General features: G+C 41.4%; 2 protein-coding genes and 1 long non-coding RNA gene across 11 annotated transcripts in view; 2 read left to right on the forward strand and 1 right to left on the reverse strand.

The window, feature by feature from the left end:
• Positions 1-13600, reverse strand: part of LOC119010583 — a 21588-nt gene extending 7988 nt beyond the window's left edge. The window contains exons 1-3 of one of the 3 annotated variants that reach the window (XR_005072001.1): positions 13486-13600; positions 9494-9628; positions 9050-9329 (exon numbers count right to left, since the gene is read on the reverse strand). This is a non-coding gene — a long non-coding RNA (uncharacterized LOC119010583). Of the gene's footprint in view, positions 1-8481; positions 9629-13485 lie in introns of those variants that run through there. The other 2 variants (XR_005071999.1, XR_005072000.1) reach the window with 2 other exon arrangements.
• On the forward strand, positions 1273-3950 carry LOC119010582 (nicotinamide riboside kinase 2-like). 2 transcript variants are annotated; one of them, XM_037082827.1, is made up of 8 exons: positions 1273-1455; positions 1559-1649; positions 2461-2509; positions 2759-2933; positions 3047-3118; positions 3211-3317; positions 3442-3527; positions 3633-3950. In XM_037082827.1, the coding sequence occupies exons 1-7, from the start codon at positions 1430-1432 to the stop codon at positions 3525-3527; spliced, it is 606 nt and encodes a 201-aa protein (XP_036938722.1). In that variant the 5' UTR covers positions 1273-1429; the 3' UTR covers positions 3633-3950. The 2 variants fall into 2 exon arrangements, with proteins under 2 accessions (XP_036938722.1, XP_036938723.1); XM_037082828.1 differs by lacking the exon at positions 2461-2509 and having other exon boundaries at positions 1406-1455.
• Positions 9614-16215, forward strand: LOC119010578 (protein-lysine 6-oxidase-like). Of its 6 annotated transcripts, none has more exons than XM_037082817.1 (8): positions 9614-9795; positions 11789-12596; positions 13012-13120; positions 13554-13691; positions 13805-13961; positions 15600-15695; positions 15794-15909; positions 16039-16215. In XM_037082817.1, exons 1-8 carry the CDS (start codon positions 9793-9795, stop codon positions 16043-16045), a joined length of 1434 nt encoding a protein of 477 aa, XP_036938712.1. In that variant the 5' UTR covers positions 9614-9792; the 3' UTR covers positions 16046-16215. The 6 variants fall into 6 exon arrangements, with proteins under 6 accessions (XP_036938712.1, XP_036938711.1, XP_036938713.1 ...); XM_037082816.1 differs by lacking the exon at positions 9614-9795 and adding an exon at positions 10993-11145; XM_037082818.1 differs by lacking the exon at positions 9614-9795 and adding an exon at positions 11351-11413.
• Positions 16216-19969: the final 3754 nt, after the last annotated feature.

The following is a 19969-nucleotide window of genomic DNA, read 5'->3' on the forward strand; positions in this document are numbered from 1 at the left end:
ACTCTTCCTATATGGCTGGAAATGTCTGGAAGTGGATAAAATATTAGTTATAATTTCAATAGGTTGAATATTAGAGTTAAATTGTGACACACAATAACAGTAACCCAGTTAAATCATTCACCGAGCTGCTGGTCATGTAAAGGTTTGTCTGTCTTCTGCTTCTAAGAAGGAAAAAGTATGTGCACCACATGCTTCACATGGTGGACCACATGGTTTGGTGCCCTACAAAATGTCTGAGCCTGTATGGCACAGTTTTGCAATCCAAACCAACTACTTACAGAGATGTGTTACATTTGTCTAAAGTTCACAGCCTTTAGACTAATACAGCATCAAAGCTGCCAATCGCTTTTGATTGAAGAGGCAAAATAAATATTATCATCACATGGTGTTGAGAGGCATCTCTTCTCCCATGAGATTGTCATGCTGCTGCAACATGAAACCATGTGCTCTGATAAGTGGGAATCAAAGTTCACGTCTTTCGCACTTAGATGGCCATAACTCGGGACACTGTGGTCACACGGCTGGCTGCCAAGTACTCGAGCAGGTTGCATCAGAAATATGCGTGACGCAGCGGACGGACACACAGCAGCCAGCTAAATATAGCGCCTCGGGTTTTCAGCCACCCAGAGCTCTCCAAGCACGGAAACTTTTTCCTCTGAAAAATCTAAATAATTAGATTTTTTGTGATGCAGATGTTTCAGTAACAGGGTGTGAATTTCATACCGTGGCATGAGGCACAGCACATTATGCAGCACTTGCCTCCTCTCCAAACATCACCTTTTCTCAGACTAAAAGCCCCTCATGATGAATTAAATCTGCACTTAAATCACTTGTCTGAAGTTTTATTGTAAAAGATTATTAGAAAAGAATTGAGAATAAATAAAGTTTTTGTGTCATTGAAACGATCAGCAGTAACAGTCTGCAGTAGGTCTTCACCAGAGACTCCACATGTGGCTGTGACTCTTTCCAAAGAGAGAATTAACCATGTGTTTCACAGCTTAGCCCCCCTTCACCTTTTCTCCATTATCTTCTAATAACTGTGCTGGGTTTGGGATTTGTCGTGCATTTGCCTGGCCGGTGTTCTAGTGACCCCTGACAGCAGGTGGAAAAGTTTTGGATCCACTTCATGCAAATGTGACGCTCCTAAGTCCTCCTCCCGTTGGTGCTGCAACCCTGTAAGGCGGCATCCTACTGGCTGCGGGAGAAGTGGGCTGATTGGTTTGAGAGGCTGTGACGCTGCAGCGAAACCCTTTATATGCCCGGCAAAGAGATTGTCTATCAATGAAGTAGTAAAAGGGGGGAACATCTGAGACAGAGGAGAAGGAAAGGTTTTTTGTTTAGAAGAAGCCTTTGACAGATTGTTTGTTTTGGCTGGGTTCCCTTCTTTTATTTACTGAATTCCATAGGTGACCAATATACAGAAATAAAAATGAAGTTCATCATTGGCATTGGAGGGTAAGTATCAATTTAACTATTAAGCTATCTATCTAAAAATTGGAGTGAGGAAAATCTCAGGGTGTAACTCATCTGTGTGGCATGAAATGTATTTTAATTTCAGAGTGACCAACGGTGGGAAGACCACTCTCACTAATAGACTACTAAAGACATTACCCAACTGTTGTGTTGTGCATCAGGATGACTTTTTCAAGGTAAGGCGAATTATATTGTGAGTTTATTGTGGTTTATTATGTTGAGTTTAAAGCTACAATAACTATTTAAATGCATAAATATTGAGTTGAAGTAAGTATTATTTTTGATGTTATTTGAATTGCTATGCTAAATTTACCCTTGAGGACATTTTGTCCAAAGACAATATTCACCAGTCTGACCTGCAGATGTCCTGTCATCTCAGTAGCCTAGTAATACATCTGGCTGATTGTCTCCTGGACAGCCAATGAAAGGGCTGAGCGTCCCCACTTAAAGTCAGACAGCAAATCATTTTTGCAAATTCAACCAAATTTTGCAACCAGCTCAAGATTTCAGATCTATCGCATGCATCTTGTCGTTCTGCATCTTAAGGGCCAGTGAAGGTTGATTGACCAGCGATAAGCGATCGCTTTTAAATTCAGCACCGTGTACATGTTTTACTACTAAAGCAAAACATCAAGAGGATCGTCTAGGGTCGCAAAAAAACAAAACAAAAAAATCATAATCATAATTGCCAGAACGCAGGGGCCGGTAGCTTTTTTTCTCAAAAGAAAAAGAAGACCGAGACATCTTTAAAAACACTCTCCCTCTCATCAGAGTCAGGCAACAGCATGGTGTTGAAGTGTGTAAAAAAAAAAAGAGAGATATTTCCGCCAGCGCAACATCGGAAAGGAACATTTAAACCGCTATCAAAAACTGCCACCGTGCAATACTTTTGGTGGAGACGAGTCCTTGACTTGTCCTGTCCAGGTGTGATCAACTCCGGCTGATTACTAGGTTGCAGCAATGTTTTATTGGTGACTGTTATTTCAGAAACCCGATCAAATAGAAGTCGGGGAGGACGGCTTTAGACAGTGGGATGGTAAGAATGGATTTCCCGTAGGAAAACCATGCAGTAATGTACATTTTCTTTCCTGCACAATTCTCTAGTTTGGTAACCAATCACTCCTAAACTTTGTGATGATTTTTTTTGTTCTATCATCTATTCTGTGAATGCTACAGACATTCACAAACATTCGTGACTAATGTGTGTTAAAGCACATTGGTGAGGAGTGTTATTTGCATGTGTGGTGAAGCCTACTCTTCTCTTTCTCTCCTTGTTCTGTATCAGTGATCTCTGCCCTGGACATGGAGGCTATGATCAGCACTGTGAAGGGCTGGCAGGAGAACCCAGTCAAGTTCGCCCGTTCGCACGGCGTCAGCCTGTCACCTGAAGCTGAGGAAGCCGACTCCGAGAACGGCATCCACATTCTCATCGTGGAGGGCTTCCTCATCTACAACTACAAGTGAGCCGCCTGTCGACGTATTCGTTTTTTCTGCACAAGCTCTACAATTCAACCCACAGGCCTCTTGACCTCTAAAGTTTTCCGCTAATCTGAGCCTTGCCTCCTCTCTGCAGGCCCATTATTGACGTCTATGACAAATGTTTCTACATTTCCATTCCTTATGAGGAGTGCAAAAGGAGGAGAAGGTAACACGCTCTCAGAGTGACTTTGACAAATTACAACTGAAGGGTGAGGTGAGGCATTGCAGGCTCTAATGTGACTTGATTGATTCCTGCAGTACAAGGACATACACAGTCCCTGACCCCCCAGGCCTGTTCGATGGCCACGTCTGGCCCATGTACTTGAGACACAGGAAAGAGATGGAGAACAACTGTGACAGGATAGGTAAGCCGAAGAAAATATCCACACCCATAACATCAGAATAAAAGCAGAGTATCCCCCGCTCTCCTTAAGAAATAAAGTTATGAATGACTCTCATTTTCTCTCAATGTGGCCTTTTCTTGGATAGAGTACCTTGACGGAATGACATCTACGGAAGATATCTACAACAAAGTATATGAAAGCATTCAGAACTCCCTGCTGAACAACTTATAGGTAAATAAGAAAACAAAATATATTATACTGTACTTCTCACTGATGGATAAAAGATAAGTGTTTCATTCGGTGTGAGTAACTTCTCTCTTTCCTCTTTTTCTGCAGCAACACGGGGACAACTCTGGGATTTGTGTATAGACTTGTAAATATCATTTTGCGTCAATGTGTAACACCGGTTCTGTAATCCGAGCCTGATTTGTAAATAGTTAATCCTGTAAACTTATGAAGGACTAATGGCAGAGGCGTTGTGTTTTGTATTATCCTGTGTAACTATTTTTTGTAAAAGATAAGCCACCTCTGGACTGCCCAGCGTTTAACATCCGGGACGGATCTCAACTCTGATCTTGTTGTATGCGAAAGTATAAAAAGCCAGCTGGGAGGAAGGATTTGTGTCTTGCAACTAAATGAAACAACTGAATCCACTTTCCGTTTCCTGTCTTTTCTTCACACGCACACCACCATGTAGGTCCAATGAAGATCAGAATCACGAGCCTCAGGTTTTACAACACAAACGTTTATGCGCACTGAGGATGACTGATAACATCCTGCTGCTCTCGAATGAGACTCTTTATCACCCAGATTAGATTTAGAGCCTCAATAAAAGGAGCTTGAATGTTTTCCTCTGAACAACAATAGATGAACTATTAGTTTACAGGACGGTGAAAGAAAAAGGCCTTTGTATGTGTATGAATATGAAAATAATGTTTAAGCAGAACTTTTTCCAAACCCCTAGTTGTTAATAAAGTATATATACAACATTATGTAGACAATGATTTCAATGGGGCTGGTTTTATACTAACTCAAATGTCAAGAGGCTGTGAGAAATGGTAGTAAGGCCACGAATGAGCCCCATATTTCTTTATAAAGTTGCATATCAATTAAATTTTATTCATTTAATTGTTGCCTCTGCCATGGAGAGCAAGGTTTTCCCAGCTGTGCCCACGAACAACCTTTTTTATTTAAGCTCATATTCACCTTGTATGTCTCCAAAGTTCCTTTTTCTAGGGTCAGATGAGATTTCATCTTTTTTTTAGTGTCAGAAGTTCAGAATAGAGCAGTTCCAGAACATATGAAGTAAATCTCTTTGGAGAGAGGAGAAGCATAAGCATCACATGTCTGATAACTTGGAAGAGCATTTTAACAAACAGGCACACTTTTTGTAATGTGTTTGCAAGTTGGTGTGTTTTTTTTATCATTTATAAAAGATTTTTATGATATGTAATGTCCTTGCCCATATTTATACAATGTGCCTAACTTTTAATCGCCTCTTTCAGTGCCTGGAACTAGAGTAAGTCCCCAAAGTTGTGTAAATTGTTGTTATAACGTCTTTTAATGATTATATGAAGAACTGCTAAAAATCAGGCAATCAAGCACACACATATCGCAACTATGAAATACTGAGGGAGAGGAAGGATTTGTGTGTCACAACTTAATGACTGACTGAATCCACGTGCCCATGTAGTTCCCATAAAGGCATCCCGTCACAGCACTGGGTGAGGTAATCTAAGTTTTTCTTCCTCCTGTTCCTGTTCTGCTCGTTCAGACTGAATGGGAATTTTGGGTAAAGGACTATCATTTTTGTACGATTGTTTCAGAAATCATACACCAAAAGGAGCAAAATAAACCAAAAATGAACGAACGAACGAATGAATGAATAATGAACACGCCAAGAAATAAAGGTCATTATGAGATGGTGTGGAACATTTATCAGGGTAAAGTCCACCTGCAAAGCACTAAATGAAAATATCAATAAATGGAATGTGTCCTGGTTGTTTAGTTGACGACCTTATTCTTCACCAGCGTGCTTCCCTGCAGTGCTCACAACTCGTCCAGTAATATGAAATAAGCTTTCTATATTCTAGCCTGTGGCGCTGCAGAATAAGGGAGCAAAATCTTTTCATTGAGACTCAGCCAGCTTCTTTTTCTTATTCTTTTTTTTTTTCCATTTCAATCACTGGCATCATTTGAATGAAGGCATGGTGTGAAAAAGCTTCTCACTGAAAGATGAAACGTCCTTTCAGAAGTCCCCCACATCGCTCCAACCTCAGCCCAACACTGTCTGCACAGAAATGAGGGGGAAATGCTGAGCAGTAAATTCTCACTTTTTTATTGATGTTTCAATATCAAAATGGCTGTGAATTAATGGTAACCTTGAGGGGCTGTATTCCTCTGTCTGATGATACAGCACGCACCATTAAACAAATGACTCACGTCTGACAGCAGCAGTTATGACTCAGACATCAAAAGGATTTATAGTCCGAGCATATCATTTTATCTACAAGTCTTTGGTGTGTTACAGTCTTTTTGAAATCTCTGTAGAGCCTCACACTGTACCAGCTCTGTCCCAGGGTCCAGAGCCACAGAGGGTGTGTTGGATGGGAGGGTGGGGGTGCTCAGAGTCTTGTGATACGTTTCTGGGAGTCTTTACATGCCAACAGTTGGCCCCCTGGAGCAGAGGGTGGCTGTTCTGTCAGTTTATATTTAGGCTAAGTGTCTGGAGAATATATTTAACGAGCGCACAGCCAATTACTGACCTACACACCCACTCCTGGCCTGACTCAGGGGCCCGTCCCCACATGCCAGCTCCAGGGTGAGAACCTTGTGGGGTGGCATGTGGCCGGACGTCACCTGCTGTCATGGCAACCCTGAGAGGAACAGCTGGGGCGTCCATATTTGGGGCGGCGAGGTAAGAGATGAGTGGCTGTCACATGCTGCGCAGACCCCCTGCTGTTCGAGTGAGTAAGGACCCCTGAGGCATGTGAACACTTGTGGTTATGCCTCTGATGAATGGCAGGAATATTTATGGCTGCCTCGTTGTGACTGAACATAATGCGAACAACTGAATTCATGTTGGGACAACACTTGACTTGAACATGTTTCAGAGCATTTAAGCTTTTAATAAATTGTTTATAACATACTTTAATGTGGTTGTAAGTGTGTATAAGAAGTGTTTTTTTTTTAAATATGCAGTATTATATTTAATCCTTTATTGAAATGTTCAGATCCGGATCTCTTTTTCAAAGAGACCTGCATATGTAAAAATGAACATATATAGTTGAGGCATTAACACACAGTTTAATCAACCAAGAAAAACATTCGTTAAGTACTTTTTTTAATGTTCCAATGGAATAAGAGTTTAAGAATGTGTGGTATTTACACTTTCTCAGATTAAGAAATATTTAATGTTATCTCAGCATTGTTTAACTATTTGTTGCCTGTTATTTACAGACCATCCTCACCCTCACTGGATGAGCAGCTGAAGGTTATTAGTGCTTCCTACTACATTGTGGTGTGTAATTAACTATTTATTGAAGGTTAACATTTATAATAGAGCCTTGAAGTAAAGTGTCACCCATTTTGGTAATACAATGTAAAGACTGTCCATCATTTGGTTTAAAGGGGCTGATTAGGTAGAAGTCACAATTTACATCCAGTGCTGAAAATTATCACTGAAAGCGCAGAAAAGGATGCTTGGTGTAGTTAGTTATTATTCATTTCCAGGTGGTGTTCACGGTTTCTGTGCATTTGATCACCACATTTGCACAAAAATATGTGTATATCAGCCAATGTATCAATTTTGGATTTTTAAAATTATTATTTTATTTAATAAACACTCAACTGTCAGACTCTACTAATTCACACCATCAGCTGAGGAGAAAAGGCGGACCAGCTCCTCTCCTGTCGGCTCCCACAGCCAGTTAAACATATTTGTGTGCACTGAATGAGGGACGTGGTCCCAACTGTGAAACAGTCCATACACTGCACCTTCTTACCCAGCAGCCCCTTGAGTCCCAAATGTAATCCTCAGTGACCTCCCCAGTTTTCCCAGCATTTTTTAATTGCTTGTTTTAATCTATTTATTAATTTGTTTGTTTTCATTTTACTTGAGACGACAGTTTGATAGGGTTGTTCTGTTTTTCTTCTGTTGTGTAACATAAAGCCAAACATACTTTAATCTCATGACACTTGCAACCCTTTTTTGAGATAAAACACAGTTGTAGAGAGAAGCAGATACAGATATTATATAATGAAGACAAAACTAAACTAAATACCGCCAGTTTTTATTGTTTACTTAGTTAACACTTACTGATATATGCTTTTAGTGGGTTTCTTTGTATAAATTTGTTTTATACTATTTGCTTGTCTGTTATTTTATCTGACTTGCTGTTATTTAATCCACTTAATCCAACATTAAAGGGGCATGGTGTTGTTTTGGAGAAGAAATTCAAACTCAGAATTTTAATATTTACACTATTACTGAGGTAATGACACAAATTCAGAAATATATATATATTTTTTTTCATATAACTGAATAAACACGCTGTTCTCAGAGAAAAATAAGGTCCTAGAAGCTAGAAAGGTGGCAGGGTCCGCCACATATGAACAAAGTAAAACAGTGTGAAACTGCGTTGTCCCTTAAGGTAAGTTTGTTTAATCAATCTATTCAGTCACTAAAAACAAAGAGTTTGTTTGTTTAGTTTGTTCAGGCATTAAATATCTAGCAGTGAAGATCTTTCTCCTCTGATTAACATTTCTTCCCCAAAACTACAGAATGCACCTTTAACCTGCCTCTGAGCTGTAGGTTAAAATAAGTATTTATTGAAATCTGACTCACTGGCATCACAGTATCACACTTTTAATAATCATCATTAATCGATGGTACATTTATGGTCAATTAAAACTTAGTTGGCAGTTTATTCATGGTTAACAATGAAATGCCGTCTTAACCTTTTTACGCAGCTGTTTCTTGTTTACAAAGCATTTTATTATTTGATTTCAGTGAAATTAAACTATTAATTTAAGTGTAACTAACCATAAACTCACCATTTAATAATGATAAATACTATAAAGTGTCACTCATCACTTTAGCTTTAATTCAGTGTGCTCATGATGTTTAGCACAGTAAATAAAGTGACATGCTTTCATTTATAAAAAACAAAAACAAAAGCACAAAATCGAGACCTACATTTAATTTTAGCCTGAAGACAAATCACATAAAAAATTACACTTAATGTTCCTTGTCTTCCTTTTTTGTAACTGTGCAGATCCTTCAAGTGTTAAAACAGAAACAACCAGCAGTCACAGACATCATACAGTGGAGCTGAATGGCTGAGACACAGGTAGAAACAGAAGGTGTTAACATTTAGGTTAAGGGTCTCCTGGTTAAAGTTTAGCTCACATATTACATGTGCTCCATACGTATCTGTCACGTGTAGATCGACCAAAAACGTGCTGATAGATGGAGCAGCATGATGGTCAAAGCTGAAACGTGAGTCGAAACTGAGCACGCTGACTTTGGCAAAGGTTAATCAACGATAAAGCAAGACATGTGTCACGGGAAACCTGATGATCCGCAGCCCTGCCAAACTTCATCTTTTAGTAGACATTTCTATTTCAACTCAGGTTAGATGGTAAAAAGCAACACAGTTTTTTGCCTCTCAAGGGGGGAGAAACTGAATGAGAGTCCCACAACAGAGTGTCATAACTTCACTTGTGTTCAAACATTTTGTTCAGCATCTCACCTGTATTGCCTCCCCATGATCTGTGGTAAACCCTCTGGATCTATCATTTAGCTGTAGAGGCCTCGGGGGAAGACAACAGGTATATTCCTTGTGGGGGACGTTTTCTTGTGGTAAAACCATTTTAAGACCATCATCTTCGTTAAATCTCACAAGAAGCAGTGAGCTGTGAGCAGCCCTGGATACCTAGATTCATGGGATAAGATATATTCAAAGCGTAGAAGAATTAGTCTTTCGCTCGGGGAAAGCTCTGCTGCTGCTGCTGCTGCTTCTGCTGCTGCTGCTGTAGGTGTACCGAGAAAACAACCAGAAACTTTATTTTATTTCCAAGCATATTTTTTTTTCTAATTTTACAGCACAGATTAGTTCATGTGGCAACATTTGTTGTGATTTGTTTACTTTCAGGTCAGACACACAAGAAAGACTCAATTCATCGTCAATACTTACTGGCTAAATTTTGTGGGTTACATGTCCTGCTCGGGAAGTCTTGTGCCAAACCAGTGCCGAGGATCTGGGGCTCTTATAAATCTGGACTGCGGCAGCGAGCGGGGCGGGGCTGGACTTTGGACCAGGCGAAGGCTCCTGTGGTTAAGAATAGAAAAAAGCATGTGGTCTCGCCATCCTGATGCCCTATTTGGCACTCTCGTCGGAGAGGTGTCAGATACCGAAGTCTGCAACACTCGTCTGTGGATCAGTATTTACGGCCCGTCTTATCCCGTTTGTGATCAAACAACCAAAGATCCTTAATGGTAAATATAGATAACAGTAATGTCATAGTGATCTTTATATGTGAACGCCACACTGAAGAATGTTGGAAGAGTTCAATAGGCAATAGGCTGCACATCAAAAAAGTTGGATAATTCAGTTTAATTTCATTTTTTTGAGATTTGCAACACATCGGTCGTAAATACAAATCCCACGTCTGTAACAATCTGTCAGCTGTACCATGTGTGTAGGTGTGAACTGCAACAAAACTCATCACATCATGACAAGTGTTGAAAACTCGTATCTTGAAGTGAACACGTCTGTAACGCTGCGATCCGACCCTCTCACTGAAGTTACATGGTGCAGAAACAAGAGATGGAGGGGCGGAGTGGCTGAGACAGAGACGCCATTCACCCTGTTAGAAGACACCGTAACATCAACATGATTCTGAGGCTGTAGGTGTAAGGTGAAAAAGTTACATAATGATGCTTGAAAGTGTGTTTTTCAGGTTTTCAAGTCTAAACACAGTAACTCCTCTAACATTCAAACTGGGAGGAATGGCTACTCTGAGTCTTTTGACTGACGAACCAGATGCACTATAGGTGGAACAGTGATTTATTTTCATGTCCTAGACATCATGACCAGTTATTTGACCTATGACCCTGAACTGTACACGGATACTGTGATCTGTCTTTGTATTGCAAAAAGATTTACAGGTGGTGCATAGACAAAGTGCAGTAACTACAGTATTCCTCTTGTCTTCCACCTGAGAAAATCTATTTATTTAATTTCTTACTACATCATATCTGTATTTCATTGTTTCAATGATTGGATGTTTAAAAAGGTTTAACAGAGTAATTACAAAGAAGTCGAACAACCCTCTTGGCTTGGTATATTTAGTGTCATTGTAAAGTGTATAAAGCTGTTTTAAAAATGATCCACTCTCATATAACCCAGACAGCTGCTGCAGGCCGCAGTAACTGCAGTAAAACTCAGATTAAACCCAGGCAGACCACAATATCTGCACTTACTGCAGTCTGCAGTGGGTTTTGGTTGGATTTTATAGTTACTGCCATTCTGACATTGCTTTATCACTATGACAGAGCAAAACTTAACTTGAGAAATGTTGTCACAAGACAAAACAGACATTTAAAAGTTCAACTTAGAATTAAATAGATAAATAACTATAAAGTAGGGAAATAACGTTTGCAAGCCTCCTTGGTCCTTGATCTGGACCTGCAGGGTGTCTCAGGATGATGCCTGATGTTAAAAGGCTCCTGCAGCATCAGTAGTTTCACGTAGACGCAGCCTGCCGCCGTGTGGTGGAGGCTCGGAGCCGCAGGAGGACGTGAGGCCGTGTGACGATGCCTCTCCAAAGATGCTGCACACTTTCGGTAGACTCGGTGCAAAACTAACCTCTGATATCTGCTCATTAATGTCTATGAACTGACCGTCTGTGGCGCTTAAATGAGGTTTTATACTGACACGTTAGTCAAGTTTTGTTGTTTTTTTGTTTTGTTTTTTTTTTAATCCACAGTTATATTTTAAAATTGCTGACAGGTGAATTGTTTTGTTTTGTTTTGTTTTGTTTTGTTTTTCAACAAACACTTTGTTTTCTCTTCCACTGGGCTCACTGGTTCTGGAAAATCACCAGACTGAACGGTAACATTTCGATGACTTCAGTTCACACCCGTGCGTAAAGTTTACTCGGCAAACCTCCTCGTCTTACTCTTGTGTAACAGAAGTTCACCGCGGCGAGGCAGGGGTTAAATTTTCTTGCTAGAAAGTCTGACTGGCCTGAATTCGATAAATGACCAGGAAAAACAACAAGTCTCCAGCCCTCCTCTTGTCAGTCCTCCTAAGAACTGTTATGTGGTTGTGTGAGCGCACTTTGCATCCACTTCCCACAGAGACACAACATCTGTGCGCGCTGTTCGTCTCATGATCTGATTTATCACTGACTTACAGGCGGGATTTATTTTTTCTAGTTTTACTGCCATGGCAAACTGGTCACTCTTATTTTTGTACTTTTTCCAGGGACCACTTCTCTTCATCTTTGGGCAGCAGCAGCAGCAGCAGCAGCGCACAGCTGGCTCCTGGCGGCACCGGATCCAGTGGGAGAACAACGGGCAGGTTTATAGTTTAATGAGCACTGGGTTAGAGTACCAGGCTCCGGTTCGGTCCAGAAGCCAGTCGAGGGTTTATGTTAGCAGCAGGAGGGATGGAAACAGGGGCCAGGTGGCAGGAGCGCACAGGACAGCGACGCTCGTTAGACCCGGACAGGCTGTAGATCCAGGATCTACCTCTGTTAGACAGTCTGCGCCTTTTAACGGTCGTGCGTCGGGGACCAGACAGCATCCTGAGCGTATTTACAGTCATCCAGGCGCACGACGCTTTAACCCAGAACACACCAACCCCATCAACGCCTCTGCACCGGGGAGTTTTACAGATTTCCCAGGCAGGAGAAGAGCCGCGGCCGGGGGTGCGACCGCGCTGTACACCAGAGGAGGAGAACCAGCAGGGCCCGGTGCGCAATATCAGCAATTACGCGCGGGGCCAGAGGCGATATCTGTCTCCAGGCAGACGGATCACTCCATCCCAGCACTTCCAGCAACTCTGGAGAGGGAACCCGAGGCCCCCTCTCCATTCCCTGCTGCACCCAGCGAGGACGTTTCAAACGAGGCAGCCGGAAATGGAGAGGACATGGTTAACGACGACCCTCGAAACCCGTTTAAAAACCACAGGAATTCTGTCTTATACAACCCCTATCCCACAAGAGGGAGGTCAGTGGCCCGCACGCGCCGTCCGCCTGGCACAGGACATGGAACCAGATATTTCCAAAATGGTAAGTGTCCTTATCATGTGGAATGAGGTAAGCCTTCTAAATTGGCATGGATTTAAGAGCGCTCCAGTGGGCGCCTCAATTTGGATTAAACCAATGTAAATAATCATCCATTACAGAAAATGCGTTTTTAATCAGCTGGTTTTTTGTTAATGAATATTACAAATCCAGCCTCATGTCCCACTCACTGAAAGGGAAAAATCTGAATAACAAGGAGGTAAAATATGTTTTTTAGGGCTTTGGATCCGGGCTGACAGCTCAGGAATGTAAAATACTTTGAATCCTGCCAACAAACACAAACAGCTGCTCTGTTTCAGTGAATTGTTTTCAGAATGAATAAAGTGTCAGAATGCAGATGTCAAAATCATAAAAGAAAAAATGTAAAAACTTGGGCTGTCCCTTTATTCTCCTCTCCCAGGACTGCCCGACCTGGTGCCAGACCCGTACGCCATCCAAGCAGGTGCTTATGTCCAGCGCATGCAGATGTACGCGCTCCGCTGTGCTGCTGAGGAGAACTGTCTCGCCAGGTAATCGCTGGTGCCAAAAGTGATTCATGTCTTCAGCACGCAGACACTGAAACACACACACACACACACACATCCTCTCACACACTCTCTATCGCACAGGTATTTCCTTTGTTTGTCCAGCTCATTGACGGTTAATTTCTCTTGTTTTAGCCCCACTTCTGGTTTGTTTCAGGGTAACTTTAAACCACAACTTTTCAGTGTGGCCGGATAACTGAGTTGCAGAGACCTGTTTGATCTTATAATGGAGCACTGATTCTCCAACGCGATGTCCTGCCAACACATAAATGTTCTGGGTTGGTTTTCCCGCAAGCATTCGGCGCGGTGGAACAAACCCTCTGCACTCCGTTACCTTTAAGACAACTAACCCTGGGAGCTCAGCCCGTGGCACTTTCCAACGCAGCTTACGCCCGTTTTCACTTCTTGTCCATCCAAGGTCGGCGTATGGACCCGCCATCAGAGACATCGACTTCAGAGTCCTCCTGCGGTTCCCCCAGAAAGTGAAGAACCAAGGCACCACCGACTTCCTCCCCGTCAAGCCGAGATATCAGTGGGACTGGCACAGCTGTCACCAGTGAGTTTCCTCAGCCTGCAAGTGAAATGACCTCACGTCGTTTAAATGTTATGGTTGGCTCCATTCAGCCCTGATACGAAAATAGTAACAAGCTTCTATTTTTTGTCTATCAGACACTACCACAGCATGGACGCCTTCAGCAACTACGACCTGCTCGACGTCGTCACCGGGCGTAAAGTGGCCGAGGGACACAAGGCCAGTTTTTGCCTGGAGGACACCGGCTGTGACCCCGGATTCAGACGGCGCTACGCCTGTACATCTCATACACAGGTTAATAAACACTCATACTGACATACCGAGATGTAAAACCATCTCCAAATCTAATCTAGAAGATTCGGGTACGTGGACACGTATTTAGAATCATTTTTTCGCATCACTACTACGTTTCATTGACTGAGTGAATCATAACATTTATGAATGATACTGCTGGGTTTAGGCAACAAAAGCAATCTGATCAAGATTCTAATGCAAATCAATTTGTGAAACTGAATCTTTAGGATACGCGTACATTGACACAAATTTTCCATTTTAAAGTTATGCTGAGTCTGTCGACAGTTCCTGCTCGTGCCCTCCAATCCTTTAGATCAATTTTCAGCAAACTGGGCTGCTTTTGCATGAGAGGCCTGTGGAAATCAGAAATGAGGAATCCGAAACAATCAAAGACATTTTTGTTCTAAATACATTCAGTGATAACATTTTAAAATCAGCAAGTGGAACGGCTTATAAGGTGCAAAGTTCTGGAAGTCAGTTTTTCCAGCTTTGGCAATCATCCGTAGGGGATCTCATGAAACAGGACACTTCAGCACTCATTCAGTCAGAACAAACCGTGTATTTTTGTTACCGTCCAACTGCCTGATGTTGGTTTTTTCTCACCTTATAAGGCCTCTTATAGAAAATGCAGAGAGATGGCGTCATATAGAACTGTGATACCAGGAGTGGCGGTCCTGGATAAGGGCCAGTCTTGAGGTCTGCTCTGGTGAACAGTATCATTAACTATGGATTTACTGAGACACCTATAGAAGCCGACCTTTACTGTTTGACATTGTTTAGTTTTTAAACAAAATGTCTACACAGTTCTCGTACCTTTCTAAAAGACTTTTGTAAAATGGTGAAAATCCTGATTTTTGGTCTCTGGTTTGTGCATTTCTTACTCGTCCAACACATCCTTCCTGCTCAGTCAACGTCTGGTCTTTGGAACTCCACACTTCTAGTTTTTAATGCAGACCTTCTGTGTAAAAATCTGCGAGCTGAGATTATAAGACACATTTCAAACTCATCAAACCTCCTCAGAGTCACATAAGTGTTTTCATAGGTTGTGTCGTACTTTCTTTGTCTTTGACATGTAATGGTGGAGTGCCCCTTTAAATGACGATTTAGGAATTTGTATCAAAAAATACACAAGAAAAAGATAAAATAAAAGAGCTTTTATAGCTTTTGTAGTCGACCATTTTGGATCACCTCTCATGTCACACAGTAGATTAGCATTTGTTTGTGTAGTTCAAAGTTTCTGCAGATATTTTTATTCTCTTCTGTTTGGTCAAACAATACTTAACGTACTTAGCGGGGTTCTGAGCAGCAATTACTTTTGTTGTAGAGTCTACTGCAAATCCTCCAGATCCGCTTCTGAGAACTGTTTTTCTGACAAAAAAACTCTAGTGTATGCCAACAAAGGAAAAACATCCTGAGGACATGAGAATATTTATTATATCTGTTGTCTGGGATCTGTGATTCTGGCTTTGCACGGCTTAGCGCCGGTTTCTTGTAACAGCTTTGCTTCCAAAGAACTGTTTGTATAACTTAAACTCAAATCTGGCTCATTTGCAGCGCTTGTAGGAAAATAGAAGTCAGTCGTCTAAAGAGTCAAAGCATTAAACCAAACTTGTGGGGGGTTTCTGGATGTGTTCTCAGGGACTGAGTCCAGGATGTCATGACATCTACGCTGCCAACATCGACTGCCAGTGGATCGACATCACTGACGTTCCTCCAGGAAACTATATCTTGAAGGTGTCACATTATTATTTTTTTTCCTCAGCTTCTCTCTCGATGTGATTAACCCGCAGAGCTGCTCACGCGCTGTGTTTATTTGTCTTTACTTTCTCCAGGTTACAGTCAATCCCAATTTCCACGTCCTGGAATCGGACTTCACCAACAACATAGTGAGATGTGACATCATATACACAGGCGTCTACGTCCAGACGCGCAACTGTCGAGTAACAAGGTACCGTACAAGTGTTTCTGTTGCATGTGGTGTGCTCTCATTTTGAATATTTTAAACACATCTATCCTTTATTTATGTGTTTACAAATTGGATGCCTGTATTCACATCTCTTTTCTTTTCATTTTTCAGAGGTTGACATCTCCCTTCTCAAGAGCTATCTGCAGCGAACATCTCACCTCGTACTGTACGACAACATCAACTCTATGACAAACAAAAAGTGCAATTGGTAAAGGAGTCTAACTACAACTGTGTGCTACGTAGTCTGGTGTTGCATTTACTGGAAATAAATGCCAACGTATACACCAATTTTGTACGTTGACTGGTGAACTGGGATCATCAAATCTACTTGATTTCTACAAATGTGCCATGACTCATAAGAAAAAGACATCTTGTCTCACCTTAAAATACTCGTACTGTGTTCATATACATTTATTGCTTGAATACTGGTTTATTGCTCGAAATGTTTTCTGTGTCTGCTTTGTGTTGTGTGCACATTAACAGTTCTTACAGTTGATTGAAAGGATGAGATATTCAATATTTTTGTTATTGTCAGCAAATCCCGTGATTAGACCTAAACCAGAGATATGTTAGTCCGTCTCTTGGTACCTTTCTGTACCTGCCTCCCAATCCCATGCCTATTGATTACTACTGAAGATACGAATCTTCAAAAACGGATGGAAAAATCTGTAGTTTCGTTTAAAGAAAATTTTAAAAAGAAGAAAAAGAAGAAGAAGGAATAATCTTATTTATTTTTAACAGCTGGACTTTGTGGTTTTGTAGACGGTGTTCCTCAAAACAAGAGCAAATAGTGCATTTGTTGGGGAATACTTTCAATTCTTGCAAAATTGGATGCACAAATATTTATGGTAGTTAAACTTACTATAAGTCACTTTTAAAGTGATAATTAGGGTATTTTTATGTGGGGTTGTATGAGGTACTGCTCTCTAGTCAGTGTGTTACCTACGGTAGGTGACTGTAAGCCTCCCCCCACATGTGAAGAAGCAGCACGAAGCAAAGCAGAGCATTGTACTGCTGAACATGACTGAAAGCAAGACGCATTTTAGCTAAAAGAAGGTATAACTAAAAAAAAAAAAAAAAAAAAACATCTTTCTAAGAGAATAATTATGGATATGTCATGTTACCCTGCAGACCAGCTGTTAGGGTCAGACTTTCGGCAGCTTTCTGATGATAATTTAAAGCACCAAATATGTTAAAAATATAACATACACCTAAACAGATATACATTTTTATATGTGGGACTTTTTTTATGTGTCTAAAGTACATCTTGTTGTCGTTGGTGCCGTTCAGCAGTTCAGTGCTCTGCATCTACTGTAACAATTCAGCAAAACAGCTATTTAAATGGATACATGTCGTAAATGATCCTTAGGGTCTCTTGGATGTTCAGGACAGAATTCTACCCAATCCGGTGAAAAATAGACGACCGGTGAGGCTCAGAATGCAAACAATCACAAAATTCAGCTCAGAGGGCAGAACTTCAAACAATCGATAACTTACAAAGTATTTGGAGCACAGCTATATGAAGGTCAAGGAGAAATACAGAAAATGAACTGGTCGGCACTGGGTGAGCCATATAAAAGAATCTTTTAGCTTTAGGCTTACATGTGACGACCATTTTCATATTGCACTTGTTAATCTTACGCAGTCATAGTTAGATACTTAACACGTCTTCGCCGTGCATCCTGCAAACAACTTTGAAGAAGATGTGATCAATAAAGATCTCAATGACGAGGCAGAGATGCTCATGCAACATTGAAATAAGAGTTCCTTGAAGCTGCTTAAAGCAAAAAAAAAGAAGAAAAAAAAAAGCCACAGCGTGAATATTCATGACAAAGAGGGAATCAGTGAATTATAATGTGTCTCGCAATAATTTTTGACATCAAAGGAGCTCTTGGGCACCAGGGAATAAGATATATCAGGCTTTGAATACAGACAACACGTGTGAGTGGGATTAATTCACTGCCGGTTTTGTCTTTTCATGGGATTTCAATAAGAAAATAGAGAATATCGCCGGTCTCATCCTTATTAGCAAAGTGCAAATGTCTCATTTTATGGTTAATACAGAGGGCTTATGTTGGATTCAAGCTTTTACAGATGTGTGCTTGTGTATAAATGAGTGAATGAAAATCTGGAAACTTTTATGTAGAACTGTTAATTTTGCTAAAACAATGGAAAACCTTATTATATTCTGTTGGTATGTTGGATTCAATGTAATAAAGATGTTGAGGAGAGAGGAATTTATTGTTATAACAGTTCTTCCAGCCTCTTTTTTTAATTTTTTTTTTTTGAGTGATTACCACCGGCACCAGCTTAATCTTCGGTTCATTTATTGATTCTCGGAGGATTTTGTCTTTTTTTTTTCTGGATGGTAGCTGCACGCACATTTTCACGATAATACTGCCAAGGACCATTCAGAAATAGATTGTTTTAACAGTTTTAAATTTAGCTGACAAAAGCGGTTTGTTTGATCAGTATCCCGTCCTTGTCCCGCTGAACAGAGGAGCTTTACTCTGACTGATGAGGCTGATTGTGGCCTCAGAGTCAAACAGACCCGCAGGCAGACGCTGGCGGCATGTTTGCTGACAGGCCTCTGTGAAGACACAGCCCGCAGGATCTTATACAGCCGTGCCATATCTACTAAAACGCGGCCAGAGCACGATGAATGGAGGCCTTTTCTCACTCTCTCCTCCTGCGTGCATGTAAAGTAATGTGTCTCACAGACATTTTTAAAAGACCAGAATTCATCGTCTCACGGCTTCATTCACGTCGATCGGGGACCGTATAGGGGCTTTAATAGCACTGGGATGATCTGTCTGAGCTGGAGGACTGACACAACCCTGCCAGAGAGTCACTCAAAGAGGTTTCTCACCCAGGACAAATGTGTTTTTACAGCAGGCACTAGACTGTTTCAAACAGTCGAAGACTGACAAGAGAAACGCTCAGCATGCATAGGTTGTACTCACCCTGGAGCGGGTAGAGCTTCACCTGATTCAAAGATGTTTTCACCTCCAACGAATCACTCTCTCAAACAAGCTTTATATACATACCGTGAGGCGGTTTTGACTGATGTGCTGGAAAACATGCAGGCCCCAGACAATGTATGCACTGTTAAATGCACAGATGTTGGGTATTTACAACGAAACAGAGCTCAGTCTCAGCTTAAGAGAGCAGTGGACCGGGGAGATTAAGCACAATTTGAATGGTTTACGTTGGAAATCGCCAAGGTGCCTCCCTGCCAGGATAGATTGTCTATGTTATTGAGAGTGTCTGGAAAATCCCCCCAACTCCCATTCAGTCGACTCTGTTCCTGTCTGTCTTGGAATTTTCAGGACAATATTTACAGACAGTTACTATTTCAGCAAAGGATCACAGAACAGGAGTCTAGATCTGAGCACAAGTACAACAAGCCAAGAGCATTGGAGGCAGCTTTGCAAGGCTGTAACAGACACAGAGCTGTACACAAGCATGCTCACAGAGATAGTATCAATATGCTGATTCTAAGCACGTGTTCACATTTTACCTTTTTGCATGTTAGCAAGCTCACATTTGATAATTATCACTCAAAAAACCACTGATGTGTTCTTGGAGGTGTCATTAGTTTCACAGGTCATAAACCAAAGAATACAGTGCTGCAGACATGAGTCCTCAAACCCTGAAACCAGCTCACACATTCTAGCATAATGGGTTTTTGATTAGTTGCCAGATATAAGGTCTGTATTCAACAAAAACATAAGGGGGCGACATATCACCAGCATGACCAACAACTGCTCCTCTTTGGCAGCTATCCTTGGCTGTAGCTAGCTACCATTAGCAAATTAGCTCATGGAGCCCATCTACCCTTGAGTTTGTCTGGACCGATCACAGAGGGAGTCACCATGGACAGCAGGGCTCAGCCCAACTGGAACTGGCTACCTGACATGAGAGAGAGCTGGGGCTGAACAACCTCAGAGACTGTTGGAGTCAACTGTCGGTTCAGCAACAGAACAGCGTGAAGGTGATTCAGCGACCACGACTTTGACTTGAGGGACAACAAATCGCGGCA

Source organism: Acanthopagrus latus, chromosome 21 (assembly GCF_904848185.1).
Source record: "Acanthopagrus latus isolate v.2019 chromosome 21, fAcaLat1.1, whole genome shotgun sequence".
Classification (NCBI taxonomy): domain Eukaryota; kingdom Metazoa; phylum Chordata; class Actinopteri; order Spariformes; family Sparidae; genus Acanthopagrus; species Acanthopagrus latus.